Consider the following 18,674-nt stretch of genomic DNA (forward strand, 5'->3'; position numbering starts at 1 on the left):
TCAAATTTGTTTGTTTTTGGCTTTTTTTCTGCAATTTTAATATATTTAGAATATTAATTTCTTGTTATAAAAATGTTTTTTGATATAAATTCAATATTAAAAAAAAAATTGAGGTCAAAAATCAGAATTTAAGCATATAAAAATTTGTTTTTATTGAAAAATTAACAGGGGGTGTTTTTTTGACATACTGTATATTTACTTATATAAAATTTTAAATTTTGTTATAGGTTTTTAATAGATTGATAAAAATTACTTTTAGGAGATTTAAAGCTGGTTGAAAAACCATCATCTGTTACATTAGCTGGACATGACTTTTCTAATATTAAGGTCAGCATTATAATAATTTTGTTTAATAAACAAAATACCTTAATATATATATATATGTATATATATATATATATATATATATATATATATATATATATATATATATATATATATATATATATATATATATATATATATATATATATATATATATATATATGTTTGTTTACTATTATTTATGTCTTTCTTTGGTTTCTAGTAGACTATGTTTGTTTGTTTACTAGTAATATATGTTTGCTTGTTTATTAGTAGTATGTGTTTGCTTGTTTACTAGTAGTATGTGTTTGCTTGTTTATTAGCCATTTCATTCAGGTAACAGATTTTTTTTTAAGGCAAGTGTTAAAGTTGCATCAACAGAAAATGGAATAATATTTGGTAACATCGTTTATGATGTGAGTGGTGGAAGTGGTGATAGAAACTGTGTTGTTTTAAATGATATTCATATTGACATCATGGATTATATAATTCCTGCATCTTGCACAGATACAGAGTTTAGGCAGATGTGGGCAGAGTTTGAATGGGAAAATAAAGTTAGATTTCTTTTAAGTTTTAAATTGTATATTAAATACTTTAAATTGCTTTAATTATAAATTACTATAAAAAATTATTTAGTTAAAGTTTTTATTCTAAAATAATTTTTATTTAAAAATATTTTTAGTTAAAATAGATAAAATTATTTTGTAAAAATAAAAAAATGTTGAAATAAAGTGAAGTAAAAATCATCAAGTATTTTCTAGGTCTCTGTTAACACAAACATTAAATATTTTTAGGTCTCTGTTAACACTAACATTACAGACACTCGTGAGTATCTTGATCATATTATCAAATGTACAAATATGAAATGTCTTACACCTGAAAAGGTAACTACACTATTTTTTTTAAACATTTTATTGATCCTAAAGAAGTCTTACATTTATAAGTTTTGAAGTTATATATTTATATTCGAAGTTAAAATTCTTGGTTGATTGATCAGCCAATAAGGCAATTCTTGGTTCATTGATCAACCAATAAGTCAATTCTATTTGGAACATCTAAGATAAATTGTTGTTGCTTTTGAACTTTGAATTTTATAATGAATAACATAAAAACAACATTGTAATTTTTTAATTACAATAAGGTTAATTTGTTTTAATAAAATTTTTAACTTTTAAGATTTTTAAAATAATTTGGAAAATAAGGCTTTAAAATATTGAATTGTTTTATAAAATACAATATTGTGTTTTATAAAACATTTTATAGAACACAATAAATAAAACTTTTTTTATTTATGCTAAGCATCCATATGATCTTTTCAGACCTCCTACCTACCTCTAAGCAACCTTTTACCTACCTCCCTGTGAGTCAACTTAAAAGAGATTTTTTAACTTTGCACAGTTAAAAATCAAAGTTATCCCAGAGAAGGTTAGATTCTTAATTCAAAGTAGTTCTCAAAATAAACAACTTTTAAATATCATTTAAGGTCAGTTTAAATTGAAAGTGAAAAACTTATAATCAAAACCTGTAGATTATTCAAATGCAATGAGTTACGAAACAGTCTTTACTGTGAACCTTTTTTTAATGATAAATATTTAAATTAAATATTTATTTAATTAAAAAATTAAATAGTGTTTTATAGCAAATAGTATAGGTTATTTAGAAAACATTATTATTATCCACTGATGTTTTTTGTTTTTTTTAATGTTTTTTTATTTTTACCTTTTTAGTCATAGTCGTAATTTATAACTTTTTTCTCAAGTGCTTACTTAAGACTAGGTGTTGTTTTAAACGACACCTACTCATAAAATTTTTCCTAAAGTACTCCTAAAATTTTTCCTAAAGTAACAAATTATAATGTTGTTACTTTAGGAAAAATTTTAATTTTAGTAAACACACTTTTTCACAAGTTTATTTTTAAATGAGCTTGTGAAAAAAATTTAAGTACTATATAAAGTTCTAAAGAGAAATAATTAAACAAAACATCAAGTAAAGAAATAACTTAAAAAGACAAAATAAAATCAAATATAGGAACACTTATTATCATATTGATACAAGCAGTTAAATGGATATCATAAGCAGTTGAATGAATGATATCTGTAGTTCAAAGTCAAAAGTTTTACATATCATAATGAAAATCATAAGTTTCAATCGTGATTTACTTATTGAACTGAACTCATTTCCAAATGTGCTACTATTCAAACTATTCGAAAAAAACGAGAGTTTATTAGTTTTGTAACAATATTTTAACATAATTTTTAAAATGTATGGCAGAATAAAGCCTGTCATAAAAGACTCCTTCTTTCCTTAGTTGATAGCTGTTTTTCTTATTCCATCTTTAGGAAAAAGTTGTATAGTGTATAGTGCAGGTTGTAGGTTGTATACTAGCAGAAGAAATGATAATAAAATAGTTGATCTGATTTGTAAATATTATTGGACTTTTCAGTATCTTGAGCATTGGAGTTTCTTGCTGGTCCATCGATAATGGTATTTGTTATTTGCCAAGCCCTATGTTTGTTAAGAATTTTAACAAACATATGCATTTTTAATAAACTGAGTTTTGTCTTTGATTTTTTTCAAAATTGAAAATATAAAAATGATATTAAAAATAGTTAAATACTTTATCTTATCATTCCACTTGTCAGATTGAAATGGACCAGTTTTTGTCAGTTGGCAAAAACTCACTAAAAATGTTAGTTGGCATTTAACTAAACTTATTACAATGCTCTGTTGGTTTAAAAATGGAGAATGTAATTCCAGGATCATTTACAAGTCAAGACATTTTCTTTAGATACATTAACTTTACTGGTAATGCAATTTTTATGTTAGTTTAAAATTAAAGGAATCAAATTCTTGAGGAATATGCAAAAAATAAAATGTTTGTAAATGTTTCTTCTGTCCTTCACCCAGTTTGCTATTTAACATTGCATAAACTGTTGTAATCCCTGTTTTGTCAACGATTCAATGCAAAAACTGGAACTTTTGCAATAAAACTTGAACATTGTTTATTAAATATGCTGACTGATAAAATTAAAAGCTGACATTTAACTGATTGATGTAGCTTCTGGCTTCCAAATTGATAAGTTCTGGTTTTGTTTCAGAACTTTAGTTGACCAGTCCTTAACAGCTTTTTTTTGTTTAATAAATTTGTTGATCTGTTGATTACATATCTTTTGGCAGATTGTTTTCAACTGGTCTGACCATCCATCATTTTTTTTATTAGATTGTACATGATTGGGGAATTAAAAATTGCTCTTTCCTTGTGACAATAATAAAATCACTTGTTATAAGTTTTGCTTGTCTTGTTAGCTAATACATGAATAGAAAGCAATACCATTTGAGAGTTTCTAAGTATATTCTGAATAAACTATGTTTAATAATTCAAGTTTACAGAAATTTTAAAAACATCAAAATGCAAATCGACGATAAAAACATCTTATATGTAAACAAACAAAAGGTAATGAAACATGTCATAAAAAGACATTTTAGTTAATGACTTTTTGTTCTGTTTATTTTGGTACCGATCTCTCCTATGTTTTAAAAGAAAGAAAAAGGTAAAGAGTATTATTACCAACGAGGTATAAAAAGTTGCACTTGACTCCACTCCAGGAACTCGATTTTTTTATCAGTTAAAAAAAAAATAGGTAAAGCTGAAACCAATGATTTGATATTTAATATAAACAAAAGTTAATTGATATTATCAAAAATGTGAATGATAAACAACTTTATAGTTAATTTGTAGTTTTATTGACTTTGGTTTTATGACAAAAATTCTTTACTATTTGAACGATGATGTTTTTAAGAAATTGTGAAGCATTCTTGAGATGAAAAAGTAAAATTTACTAATTAATAACTTTGAATGGGAATATAGCAACAACTAGCAACCATTAAAGCTACTTTTTTGCCTCTCAACAGCGCAAAACTTTTTATCAAGAACCAATGTTTAAAAGTCAACTTTTAAGTTATCCTTCTTTGAACTTCGTGACCTAATTTTTTTATCTAGTTTTTCGTCTTTGTGATATTTTAACTAAGTAATTTTTTATAGTTAAACTGCTTTTCTGATCTAATATTGAATTATTGTAACTTTCTTTTTAACTTTTCTTTAACACCTCTATTTTTACCACAGGCAATATCAGGTGATTGTGGTTTTCTTGCTGCAAACTTATACGCCAAAAGTATATTTGGTGAGGACGCGTTGGCAAATTTGAGCATAGAAAAACCATTGAATGGCGGTCATGACGCCTCGGTCATTGGTCATATTAGAATTCGTGCCAAAAGTCAGGTATAATTAAACCAAGTTTTACTATTTAATTCCTTTTTAAATATTTTATATGTGCGTGCGTTTTAATGTTATTTGAAGCGCAAAAAAGTGATCGATTAATTAAATAAGAGCTGATATATATATATATATATATATATATATATATATATATATATATATATATATATATATATATATATATATATATATATATATATATATATATATATATATATATATATATAAAGTATATCTTAAGAATGTTTTTAACTTTTTGTGTAAAAAATTGGAAATATATAATAATATATCTATAGTAAGTAAATGGTATAGATTTATAGTAATAAATCTATACCATTTACTTTTCTAATTAGATTAATTTTTAGTAAAGTAAAGTTGTCTGTTTTTTTTTTTTATTATTATTATTATTATTATAAATTTTGTTTCTCACTTACTATTAAATTTTTATTGATTAAATTTTAAAACAAATGTTTTTCAGGGTATGGCTTTGAGTCTTGGCGATAAAATCAATCTCTCTCAAAAAAAGATCGTAAAAGTATAGAATTTTGTAAAAGAAATTAAATCCATAATTTTATGTTGTTTTTTTTTTTTTGTTGTTGTTGTTTTCTTTCTATAACTTAGATTTAAAAAAAAATAGTTTTTATGTTTAACGTGAAATTATCAGCAGTTTGCCAAATTATATTTGCTGCAGATGCAAAGTATACATTTATAAGCTACTAGTTATAAGCACGTTGTAATAGCTTCAATTTTATTCCACTTAAGTTATTTGCGCGTTTTTAGTAATAACTTTATTTCAAGTTGGTCAACATTAACTTAAAAAAAAAGTTTTTACATTTTTCTTTTTATTTCGCTTGAAAAAAATCTGCGCGTGCATGCACGATGAGCTTTTATGAATTCCATTTATCATTTTAATGGAATGACATCGTTTGTTTAAAAAATATAAAAACAAATATTTGCTATGGCAACAAAGTGAGCTTTTTTCGGAAACCAGATACTGCTAATTATAAAACCAAAGCCAACGGGGGTGTTTGAATAATTATTCGATGAAAAACAAATAGCTACATTATAATAAAACAAAAGAAATTTAGTTAAAGAAAAAAAATCACACCAATGTATTAAATGTTCAATAGATTGTACCAAAAATAGCGCAGAAGTGTTCGTATGAATTTTTAAAATTAATAAATCCTTTATAGAAGGAAAAGTTTAAGCGAATGCTCAAATAAATGAAGTTTTTATTTTTTAAATATATTTGTTTGTACCAGTTTTACCTGAATTTATTATTGTAGCACTCAAAAAAAAAATTTTCTAAGTATGACTATTTACATAAAAACGTGGTTGTTAAAGTTTCTTCAAATAAAATTGGTTTGTAAGGTTTGTTAAATGTGTTATTATTTATGTAGCCGATTTGTATATGCAAATAGCCGGCGCCGATAAAATAGACAGTACTTAAAAGACAAAACTTAAAAATCCGTACGCCTTTAATAGGAGGATATGTTTCGTACAGTACATCATATCTTTTGCTCGACCTGCATATTTGAAACGAATGAGTGGATTCATTGCACATTTTTATATAAAAGGTTGTTTATCATTTTCTAAATGATTTAGTTTTTCATATGTACTGATTCATTAATCTCGTAATTACAACTTTTAATTGCCCATCCCTTTAAAGTTGTCTTAGTAAAATAGTTTTTTAAAATAAATCTGTCATTTTTTTCCTTTTCCTATACGATATGTTTTATCTTCTTTGCGTCAGGTTGATATAATTTGCACAAAAAAAAGGATACAGCAGTGATGGGTGTAATATCCATCAATTTCTCACTTTTTTTTTTTTTATCAAGATAAGTACTTTTTCACCAAAATTAGAAACCAAGTTGTTTGTTATAGTTGGTTTATCCTTTGCCTCCTCCCTATCAAATTCATTTTGCTTATCCTCTTTGAGTGCTCTAAAGTTTAAAATTTTCTAAAGATCTTCTTTGTTGTAATTTCAATTATATATTCATATTCAATTGTTTCGCATGGTTGGATGTGTATACTTTGTCTTTAAATTTTAGAATTCAGCAAGTTATGTAAATAATGCACTAAAAAAAGATCAACTTGAAAATTCACCCCTGTTAAGTTATTGCAATAAACCCATGGGAATTTCGCTTCTTACATAAATATCGTCTTCTGCTAGTTAATTGATTGATTTTACTTTCTTAATTTGTTTGCAAAATATTTTGCTTGCGCGAACAGTTGGAAATAAAAGCTTTTTTTATTTGAAAAAGTTTTTGACATAAGCCCGCCTTAAAAAGCAGTTTAAAAATACACGCCTGCCAGGTGCACAACGTTTTACAAATGTTTTTATTGAGTAAAAATTCTTAACAATCCATAATGCATTCGTCTTTTTCATTTATTTTGTAATCTGACCACAATCTTTTAAATTGAATCTCTAATTCAAGTCGTAAACATGCACCATGCAGGCATTATGACTTTAAATGTCATAATGCCTGGATGATGACTTTTAAAAAATGCTTTAAACGCCGTTTTACACATTCAAGGAATTTAAATTTTTCAACACTTTATATATGTTTCATTTTGTTAACAAAATAACATTTATATAGCCAACAATATTTAAAAATGTTTAATAAATTCTTAAAGTTTAGGTAACTAAATAAATTAACAAGGTATCAAACAATTGTTAACATTTCAAACCATCAAAAGTTAAATTACATTCGTATGCATAGCTATAAATAGATTTTTTTTTGCAATAATTTTTCTTCGATTTAATTTTTAATTTGTTTTATTTATTAACGCGGAAAGAAATTGAAATATCAAATTCAAATCATTTTTATTACAGAGATAAGGTACGCGCCATTTTTTATTATTATATTTGTTTTTAATTTGTTTGGACCATAAGATAAAATCTTATGCTTTTATAAATTTAACAAAAAATAAAAGTAAATTTTTAATTGCGTATCCTTGTATGTGTGTGGCGGAAGGAGGGGGAGGTGTAAATGGGAGTGTTTAAATGCAAAATCAACACACTTTATGTAAAAAGTTGTATTTTAAAAGTTTTAAATATATCTAAAACAAAGGAAATTTATATTGTTGTTTATATAAATTAATAGTTTATAAATTATTAAATGTACAGACATCGACTGATGTTTGCACGGATACGCGGAGCACAATGAGCTTATATAGACTGAGGGTTTTGGTTGGGAAAGGGTTTAGTCAAAATAAGTAAAAAAAAAGTGTGTATATATATATATATATATATATATATATATATATATATATATATATATATATATATATATATATATATATATATATATATATCTATATTTTAGTCTCTTTTTTTCAAAACATTGAATTTTTAAGCTTTCTAAATCTAATCTACTTTAATTCGGCGTACATTTTTAATCGTACTTCTGTATTGAGTTTTAACCGTGAATAAACATTTAATCGATAAAAGTTTATCTTCGTAAACATACTAAACAATTTATAGCTTAATGCGTCGTTTGAGGTTACTCTATACGAAAGCCAAAAAGTATCTTCGATACTATTTATAAAGAGTTTTTTAATTTTCTAGTATTTCAAGTAGCACGTTTTAAAAGTATAATTTAAAATTTAAAAGTATAATTGTTTTAAATAGTATAAAGTATAATTGTTGGTAGAATTTTTATTAGTAATAATTTTTTTTAATCGAGTTACATTGCGGTTATCAATCTTCATACGTCAATCGATTGATACTCTTGGTGTTAGTTGAAACGTTATTCATGTCAAAACCTTTGATTTTGTTTAAAGCGGATGGTTTCATGGATTATGAAAAAAAAAATGCGGACGCCATGACTTTCCTCGTTTTTGGCGCTTTGCGCAAACTTTTATAAATAGTATTAAAACAAGATCGCGTTAAATGCAATTTTTGTCGGTAAATGTTAAAAGTCGGCAATTTAAATGAATCAAACAGTCGTTATAAATGTTCCATTTATGCTTAAGATATATGGAAAAAAAAATTTCGTGTCAATTTGTACTGTTTTAACTTACATATAGTAATTTTGCAATTAAAAAATGCTTTATTGACTTCAAAATGTATACTTTGATTAGACTCTAATTAAAAAGACAACAAGGTAAATAAAGAGGATTAGATTCTTTACTGGGGTGTCACTGACATATAAAAATACAATTTACAGGGAATACAAAACAAAAAAAACGCAAAGCACTATTTTTTTAAATTTTATTTTTATATATATTTATTAATATGTAAATACGTTGTACATAGTTTTTTGCTCAATCTTTCTTAAATTATATTTCTTAATGAGATTTAAAAATAAATAGGATTTATGCTAAAATAAATCCATTCTTGTTTAGTTAAGTTTCTGTGTATATGGTTTTTACTTGGGTTTTTGAAAGGTTCAGGTTTTTTAAAATGTTTATGTGGTTTAAGGTTTGAGTCGTGAAAATTGCTTATATGTTGTTTAATTTATTCATAACAATGGAATCCAATTAATGCAGGTAGATAACCAATAATTAATTTTTGATTTTTCTGCAACTATTTCTTCATACGATAGGTTTCTTTAACATAACAAAACAAAAAAAATTATGAACTTATGCGAAAATTTTTAACCAGTTTTTTTTGTTTGTAAAATTTTATTTTTTTTAAAGAATTTTGTTTGCTTAATTTAATTACTGTTAAAAAAAACTTTTTTGTTAATGTTTTCTAAACGATTTCATTCTGATGTAAGTGTTTTGTTATCTATAGTTACGTCAAATAAAATTTACTAAAAATTGCACAAATTATGATTAAGAGTACATTTTTTTAAAAAATACTTTAAAATTTGAAAATTTTTTTTTATGGGACTTCGAGAGTAATTTTTAGGAAATTGACGAAAAATAATGTTTTAAAAACATGTTATAAAACATAAAATCTCAAAGTTTAAATTTTCTACAAAAAATTTTTTATTAGATTAAAAACCTTTATTTATAGAGAATATAAAATCAAATAATAATAATAATAATAATAATAATAATAACAAATAAATTTATTAACTAAAACCTATTCATTTTGGTTATCTTAATTTTAATTCGTTTTAAAATAAGCATGAAAATTATTTAGGTTCAATACTTTTCTACTTAGGACTTCGCTTCTTTTCGCCAGGTTTGTTTTCTAACAATGTTGCTTTTTGTATTGTAGTCCTATTTAGATCAAATAATTACAAGTTGGTTGAGACGTCACGTGGCATCTCGACTCGATAGTGTATTAATTCGATGTGATTTTGTTTTATATGGTTTGTTGTTTTGAATGGTGTAATGATTTGTCGAACGCCGTCATTCCTTTTTAATTAGCATCAAATTTGCATATACTTTTTTTTACCAAAAAATACATCTGTAATATATAATAAAAGGCGGGAAACAATGTAGGTGTTTGTTTAGCTAATAAAATAAATCGATACCTCACTCGTGTTAACAAATTGAAGTAGATTTTTTTTCTTCCACTTTTCTTCATGCAAACAAGTTCAAAAATTCTATGAGTAACTTTGTAATAGAAAAAGTGACTTTTTAAAACTATTTATAAATTATGGATGTATGGATTTTTACCGTAGACAACCAAAAAGTCATTGAAGATCTTTAACAAAGTTCAAATAGGAAATCTAGTGTTTTAGAGCTTTTTCACCTATAAGTAATTAGTTATTAAATAAAGTTAAAACAAAGCATTAAATAATATTTAAATGAAGGGTTTTTGTTTGCAGTTTAAAACATGAGTTTGCTTAAAGTGTCAAATAAATAAAAAGGAATCGTAATCTGTTTGCACATTAAAATTGACAGCTCAAATATTTCTCTGATTTCTTTAAGAAAGGTATATTTGTAAAAATGTAACTTTGAACGAAGAAAAATATGAAGGAATTCGGGTATAAAATATTTTAAAATATAAAAGCGTCGTTTTAAAATTTTATTTACTTTTTATGTTTTAGAAGAATATCTTTTAAACTTTTTGGATTTTTCACGTCAGTTTTATTAGATATCGGAGTTTAAATAATGTAATTAATATATTAAATGGTTAATTTAACGAAATGTTTAGGCTTCACAACTCGGCGAAAAAGTCAATGAAGAATGCATTGGTTTTTATTGAAAGAAACTTTGTTCTTGAACTACGTAAAAAAGCATAAGTAGTTATTCAATAAGCTGTTAGAAAATTATTATCTTGAAGTGCAATCATTCATTTCTTTCATATGTTTTAGTTATGTTTAAGTGCAATCATTCATTTCTTTCTTTAGTTTTGTGTTTAAGTGTTGTTTTGAATCAAATTATCGTAATGTTATTTTTTTAGCACGAAATTCAAACAATTTTTTTGAGCAAAGAAGTATTAGGTGTATAGAGTGCGATTTTTAGGGCTGAGCGGAATGCTATGTAAAAATCTATTTTAATTTTAAAAAAAGCAACATCTTTTTAACAATTAATTTATTAAATATTTTATAGTTCAACTAAAATATTATTAATAAAAATATGTTCCTGTTTTTGATAGTTCTAACTTTCGTACAAATCCAGAACAGCTTTATGTTGGAAAAAATACTATTAGGAGCTGCCCTTCCTTGGGATGGTAATTGGCCGGTTGCACGCCGCTTTGCATCTGGTATTACAATAGCTGTTAATAAAATTAATAGTGACCCTTATCTATTACCGGGTTATCATGTTGACTTTGAGTGGAAGGACTGTCAATGCAACGATAGAGTATCTCTGAGCTCTATAATCGATTTGATAAATATAAATAAAGTCAACGCGATAATTGGACCTGCTTGTAGCGATGGGTGCAAATTGGGGGCGTTTTTAGGTTCCCATTATAACATACCCGTAGTTTCTTACGGGTGTGGTGCTTCGTATTTGTCAGAATCTTCAGTCTACACACATTTCGTTCGAACTATTGGTGATTATAGTCAATCGGGGAAGATATTTGTTAAGTTGATGCAGAAATATAAATGGGATCAAATTGCAATCATTTCCCCAGGAAAACGTACGTACAATATTGCTTTTATTTGTTTCTTATATATATATATATATATATATATATATATATATATATATATATATATATATATATATATATATATATATATATATATATATATATATATATATATATGTATACATATATATATACATATATTCATATATATATACATAAATATATGTATATATATATATATATATATATATATATATATATATATATATACATAAATATACATATACATACACATACATATACATACACATACATACTACATACACATACATATACATATACATAAATATACATACATATACATAAATATATATATATATATATATATATATATATATATATATATATATATATATATATATATATATATATATATATATATATATATGTATACATATATATATATACATATATTCATATATATATACATAAATATATGTATATATATGTATGTGTGTGGCGTTAATAAAAGATTTTTGTGAAGGTTCTCCTTCTTACATTCCGAATATATAGAGGGAAAAAAGTATTTTAGATAATTTATTTGTATATTATCTTCAATAAGCTTATGACATAACTTATCAGCTACGGAAGATTATAAACAAACAAATTTAAATTAATTACTAATTACATATTGATAATCCCTTTGTATACATGTACAAATAATGTTCCTTTTATTTGAAAACAATAAACAAAACTGTTTGATATTCAAACAGTATTATATTTTAAGTCGACTTAAGCATGACTTGAGTCAACTAAAGCATGATAAAATTGTTAAAAATTTGAAAAAAACAAACAATTATTAAATCTCTATTATTTTCATAAAAGTAATAAAATAAAAAAAAAACACGCAACGAAGATTAGCAAAATATAAAAGTTAGTAGTTAACATTAGAACAAATAACTATATACAAAATGTAATATTTTTGAAGGTAACAACCAACACCCTGGTTACAAGCAAGACGATGCAAACTTTTTATATATATATTTTTTTTCTATAAATTTTTTAAAACCGAATGTAAATTTTGTTTATATTTTTTGATATTTTTCCAAAAGTGTCATAATTGAAAAACTATAAATTAATTTAAACGCAATAGTCTTTCGTTCATAGCAACTTTTTTTTCGGGGAGTTTCGTTTGTATTTTTTATTGGCATTAATCTTAGCTTTCTATAAAAACAAACCTCCGAACAATATAGTTATCTGACTGAAGTCCGATATATTTTATTTATTTTATTTATTTGTATATATATTTTTTATTTATATTTATTTATATATATTATTACGATTACATTTTTATCATTTAACGTCAGGCAAATATGCGTTTGCGCTTTCTTAGCGCAAAGGTAAAACTTCAAAATTCGATTATTTTGTAAATTAGGTTGCGCAACTCTAGGCGTTAAAGTTAACTTAACCAAAGTAACTTGGATATTGCCAAACGAACAAAATGTTTGTTTAACAGATGATAAAGTTCTGCGTACACCTCTGCAAGTCTATATATACTATCACTCTGACTGAAACAAAATTATAAATTTATACGAGAGAAAAGGCTGACCTGCGATCGTTCTGCCTTTTTCGCTGTGAAAAAGCAGTGGTTCTTAATCTTTTTGTAGTCTCGGACCACTTTCAAATTGTTAGCAATCTGACGAATACTTTCTAAACTAAATAAATGTATAGAAAAAAAAAAAAAGTTTCGAAAAAAACACCTTTATTTATTAGCATCAAGTAAATTTTAGCGCATGGCAGTTGTTTAATGAAAAGTTTGCTGCTGTTTCTTGTCAATAAAAACACTAAATTGAGGAATTATCTTAGACATCATAAGACGCATATTGTTTAAAACTAAAAATTATAACCTAACCAGTTATAATTTTTAGTTTTCATTGACACTAATGCTGAGAACCTTGACTCACAAAGGTACGTAGTAACGAACGGAATTAATATGGAAATTGCTAAATTACCAAGGAGTGGATACGCTTGTTCTAAACTACATCAAAAATCACAAACAAATTTTGAATAAAATTGAACTATTGGGAATAATTTTTGATTGGCATTTTACTTTTGGTCCAAATATAAAAAAATAGTATTTTGAGGGTAATTACGGGCTAACTATTATCTATTACGTGTATAACTAAGAGACTGGCTTAAATGTCATTATAAAAGTTTCAGCTTGAATATTCTAGAGCAATTTTTTTTTTGCAGCACGAACTTAATAAATAATCCTGTTACAATTTAAAAAATTGCTGTGCGGATTACTTGTGGTGCAAGTTGAGATGCTCACTCCGCTCCTTTGCTAATGCAGTTAAAGCAAGACACATTATAAAGTAGAAAAAAAAAGCATTTTGCTATCCCGGTTTATTCAGTTATAGCATGAAATTTTTATCCAGTTATTTGAAATAATTTGTTTGAAAATCTTGTGGATAAGAAGAAAACAGGATAAGATTAAAAAAATCTTCTTAGTTGACTTAATATGAGACTCGAGAAGCGGTAGAAATTGGATATTCTAAACTGTTGCGGAAGATTCTTATTTTAACTGCATTTTTCTCGGGTCTAATCAAGTTTAAAAAAATAATTTTTAATGTTCAATAAATAAAAATTTACCTAATAGAGAAATGTCCGAAATTGACGTTCCATTATTTGCTTTATTTTAGATGATTGTTCATTTGATTTTTGTTCATTTGCAGCTTAGCATAACGGTACTGCTTGTTTCATTTTATCTTTAATTACAAACAAATTAATAAAATTAATGTTATCTTTCTTTGAAACAGTTTTTTAGAAAATCAGAAGGTTCTCATCTATCTAATATTCTATTTAAGTACCTGTAATGAAGTTTAATATGTACCAGATACTACTTTAAAAGCAAACAAATCTTTTGCTATTTATCAAACTTTATATGATCATTTTTGCGCCAACTACATGTTGTCAAATATCCGGACCACAAATGACTTAAAAAATAGATTTAAATTTCATAAAAAGTTTTTTAATGAATTTAGATCTATCGAAATTTTTTATTTATTGATAAGTATATGCTTTTTGAGGTGCTTTGTTTGTAGTAAACAACACTGAAAAGTTCGGAAAAATTAGTTTTATAATTTCTGATTAAATTGCCTTCTGATTATCTAGAATTTGTAGAGCTTAAGCGAATCTTTCCTGTCAACAATTTGTTTACACAATAAAAAATATACAACAGTAAGGCATTTGAATAATCACTAAGGGGGACATCTTGCAGAATAACGATATGAATTAAATTTATGTTTTAGTTTTTTCGTTTCAAAGACTCTCAGTCTCAGAGATTTAAAATTGTTTCTTTCTATGCGTAGTAATTACACCAAGAAGTGTAATAGACTAGACGGTCTTTTTAGTATAATTATTCCAGAGACAAGTCAAAATAGTATCCCTGCGGTAAAAAAAGAAAATTTTGAAATATAGTTTTTAAGCTTTAAATGCTGTAATCTAAGCGGATTAAACGTTACCTGAATAAGTTTTTAATAATTTTTCGAATTATCAAGAAGTAATCACAACCAAAATCAAGATCTAGGTAAAATAATCGTTTTTTAAATATCTTAATAGAAAGATATAAATATCAAAGTTTTAAACAATTTTCTATTGTTTGTACCTCTTTTTTTTCCTAACCTTTTGCTTCCCCGTTAAGCTATAGGTTGGATGCTTTTTAAAAAACGTTTTTTCTGCGAGAAACTCTCCAGGATTATGTTGTAGCATTTTTGCCAATCACATTCCATTTTTAAAAAAACTATCCAATGATATTGCTACAAAACGTCATTAGCAATCTAAGCATTCCTAATAAAAAAAAATTGGTAGGCAATATTTAATCTAGCTACATTATTCCATTAAGATTACACTTAAAAAGGTTTTACGTTTTATAACCGATAAAAGAATTCTTTTTTATAACTATTGTTGAATTGATTAACTATTCAAAATCTCTAAGAACTTCTTTTTTAATACTAATATACAGTACTGTGAATAAGTCTTAGACCACTTGTATAACTAGACGTATTTGCAATTTTTTATCCTATGCAATTTTTTTTTAAAGCGTACTTAAGTTTAATAATATATAAGAAAAATTGAAAGAATATATTATTTTGAATAAATAAACAAAATTGATGAGGAAACATGAGGGATTTGTTTGTTTATTTATTAAAACGATGTGTCATAACAACTACATTCAAAACAAGATATTCGAAGAATGCTGTTACAGAAATCAGAGAAACTGGCTCCCTTGAAGATAGAAAGAAAAGTGGTAGACTTCCTGAGCTTACAAATGATGACAATAAATATTAAAAAACCCTATCTTTAAGAAATACAAAAAAAGCATCAACCGAGCTGGCAAAAGACATTAACACAGCAACTGGGAAAAATGTCAGCTCTTCTTTTATTCGACGGCACCTACTTAAATTGGTATTAAGAGGGTGTGTTGCAATTCGAAAACCATTATTACGGTGTGACAATAAAGAAAAACAACTTAAATATGCAAAACAACACAAAGATTGAGCTCAGGAAATGTTTAATCGGGTTCTGTACATCGATGAGTTCAAATTCGAAATTTTTGGAACGAAAGGACGCCAATATATTTGAAGAAGAATTGAAGAAGCCTATCAACCCGAGTGTTCAAACCCTACTATTAAACACAGAATAGGCTCTTTACAAGTTTGGAGCTGTTTATCTTCATCTGGAATTGGTGATTTGATCAAAATAGGGGGCGACTCACTGGAGAACGTTATGTGGTTATCCTAAGGCACCATGCTGTATCATCAGGAATGAGATTAATAGGTCATAATTTTATTCTGCAACAGGACAGTGACCCAAAATATTGTTCCCGAGTGGCAAAAAATTATTTAAATAAAATGGCAGAGGAAGGAGTACTGGAGTTGATGACCTGGCCTCCCCAGAGTCCAGTTTTGAATAGGGCTGTAAATCCTGGCTCGTGTTCGTGAACGGCTCGGTGATCGGCTCGACAAGAGCGAATGGTAAACGAGCCGGGCTTGAACAAAAAATTATGCTCGTTTATTAAACGAGCCGAGCTTGAACATCATAGGCTCGTTCATATAGGCTCGATTAAAACTCGAATATATATATATATATATATATATATATATATATATATATATATATATATATATATATATATATATATATATATATATATATATATATATATACATATATATATATATATATATATATATATATATATATATATATATATATATATATATATATATATATATATATATATATATACATATATATATATATATATATATATATATATATATATATATATATATATATATATATACATATATATATATATATATATATACATATATATATATATATATATATATATATATATATATATATATATATATATATATATATATATATATATATATATATATATATATATGTATATTATATATATATATATATATATATATATATATATATATATTTATATTATAATTATATATATGTAATAAATAAAATTGTGATATTATATATATTAGTATATTATAAAAATATAGTGTTAGTGTAACCATATGAGATATGACCCATGTAACCCTTATTACACTAAATAATTGATAATTATAAACAGTTTAATTACGTGAGGCTGCTATTGACTATTGTCATTTGCCAACAGGCCCAATATGTTTTAGACCATTTTTAATGGATTTTATTTGTTTTAAACTTACTATTGTTTTACTGCTTTTTTTAATTTTGATTATAATTGGGAAAATGTTAGTTTTATATTAATGTCTGTTAAATATTGTTCGCAACTAGAGCAAAAGTCTAGTCACTATTTGGAACACATCAGGCCGTCAAATCCTAAGCGAAAATGCAAAAAAGATTATATTAGAGTAAGCATTAAGCAAGTAATTATCAAATTTTTGAGTTTTTAAAATGATTATTTGCTAAATTTCTAATAGCGGCTTTGTAACTGCAAATGATTTTTTTATATAAAAAAAATTAGTGACAAATTATGCAAAAAAGAAAAGTTAATATATAAAACTTTTTTTTGAAACTCTTTTCACAATGATTTTGTAAAATTTCAGATTTTCAGCGCACTTTTGAGGTTCAACTTCAAGAGAATTAGAGGAAGGCTTTTTATCGTGTCCAAATCCAATGCAATGAGAGCAAGACTTATATTTGTGAAAATGTAATTTGAACTATTAGAGTGCAGTGTTTAATAGGAATTATTATGTTTGTGAGAGTTTACATTATGTTTGAACTTTGAACATTAAGTTTGAACATTGAACTATTAGATTTAACTTTTATTTTGAACTATTAGATTTGTGGGATCTTATTTAATTATGTTGTTTATTTGCATGTTTAATAGACTGTAGGATTGTTTATGTTGTTTGTTGATTTGGACTTGCATTATTTACAGACGAGCCTTTAACGAACAATTTTTTTTTACTATACGAGCTTTAAACTAACAAGTTACAATAATTATTTCGAGTTTTAAACCAGTCGAGCTCGAGCAACATGTAAAACGAGCCAAATCCAAACAATACTAATCCTTTACGAGCCGAGCTCGAACAAAGAATCTCATGTTCGAAACGAGCTCGAGCCGAGCCTGAACACTCTTAATATGTAAACGAGCCAAGCCGAGCCCTGGCAAGCTTGGCTCGTTCGGCTCGATTTACAGGCCTACTTTTAAATATAATTGAGCATATTTGGGATTACTTGGACAGAAAGAAGGTCGAACATGCTCCCCGAAATGCTGAAGAATATTTTGAAGTACTTCAAAGAGAATGGCATAACATACCCCAGGATTTTATAACTAACTTGTATAAATCTATTCCCCGGCGAATATTGGCTGGGATTGAGGCAAAAAGAGGTCATAGTAAATATTAAGACTTTTTTATGAAGTTTGACATTAAAAAGTTTGTAATTGCTTTATATTTTGTGTGAAATACATGTGTTTTAATAAGTTTATAAATTAGAACTATAAACTTAAATATTAGAGAAGATTTCTCCGCGAATTTTTGGTCTAAAACTTATTCACAGTAGGGTAAAGGAAGGTATGTTCGTGATAAATTAACTAGATGTGTAATTACAAAGTCAATTTCAGTAACTTTA

General features: G+C 25.6%; 2 protein-coding genes across 2 annotated transcripts in view; both read left to right on the plus strand.

The window, feature by feature from the left end:
* The window catches only part of copb (coatomer subunit beta), a 37,803-nt gene extending 32,650 nt beyond the window's left edge, over nucleotides 1–5,153 (plus strand). Inside the window, exons 11-15 of the mRNA XM_065798241.1 lie at nucleotides 260–327; nucleotides 660–857; nucleotides 1,098–1,187; nucleotides 4,427–4,582; nucleotides 5,058–5,153. Coding sequence (XP_065654313.1) covers nucleotides 260–327; nucleotides 660–857; nucleotides 1,098–1,187; nucleotides 4,427–4,582; nucleotides 5,058–5,120 — 575 coding nt within the window. The 3' untranslated portion in view covers nucleotides 5,121–5,153. The remainder of the gene's footprint in view (nucleotides 1–259; nucleotides 328–659; nucleotides 858–1,097; nucleotides 1,188–4,426; nucleotides 4,583–5,057) is intronic.
* Nucleotides 5,154–10,637: 5,484 nt separating this feature from the next.
* LOC100198482 (atrial natriuretic peptide receptor 1) overlaps nucleotides 10,638–18,674 on the plus strand; it is a 67,200-nt gene continuing 59,163 nt past the window's right edge. Inside the window, exon 1 of the mRNA XM_065798239.1 lies at nucleotides 10,638–11,567. Coding sequence (XP_065654311.1) covers nucleotides 11,063–11,567 — 505 coding nt within the window. The 5' untranslated portion in view covers nucleotides 10,638–11,062. The remainder of the gene's footprint in view (nucleotides 11,568–18,674) is intronic.

This window comes from Hydra vulgaris, chromosome 05, assembly GCF_038396675.1.
Source record: "Hydra vulgaris chromosome 05, alternate assembly HydraT2T_AEP".
Lineage (NCBI taxonomy): Eukaryota > Metazoa > Cnidaria > Hydrozoa > Anthoathecata > Hydridae > Hydra > Hydra vulgaris.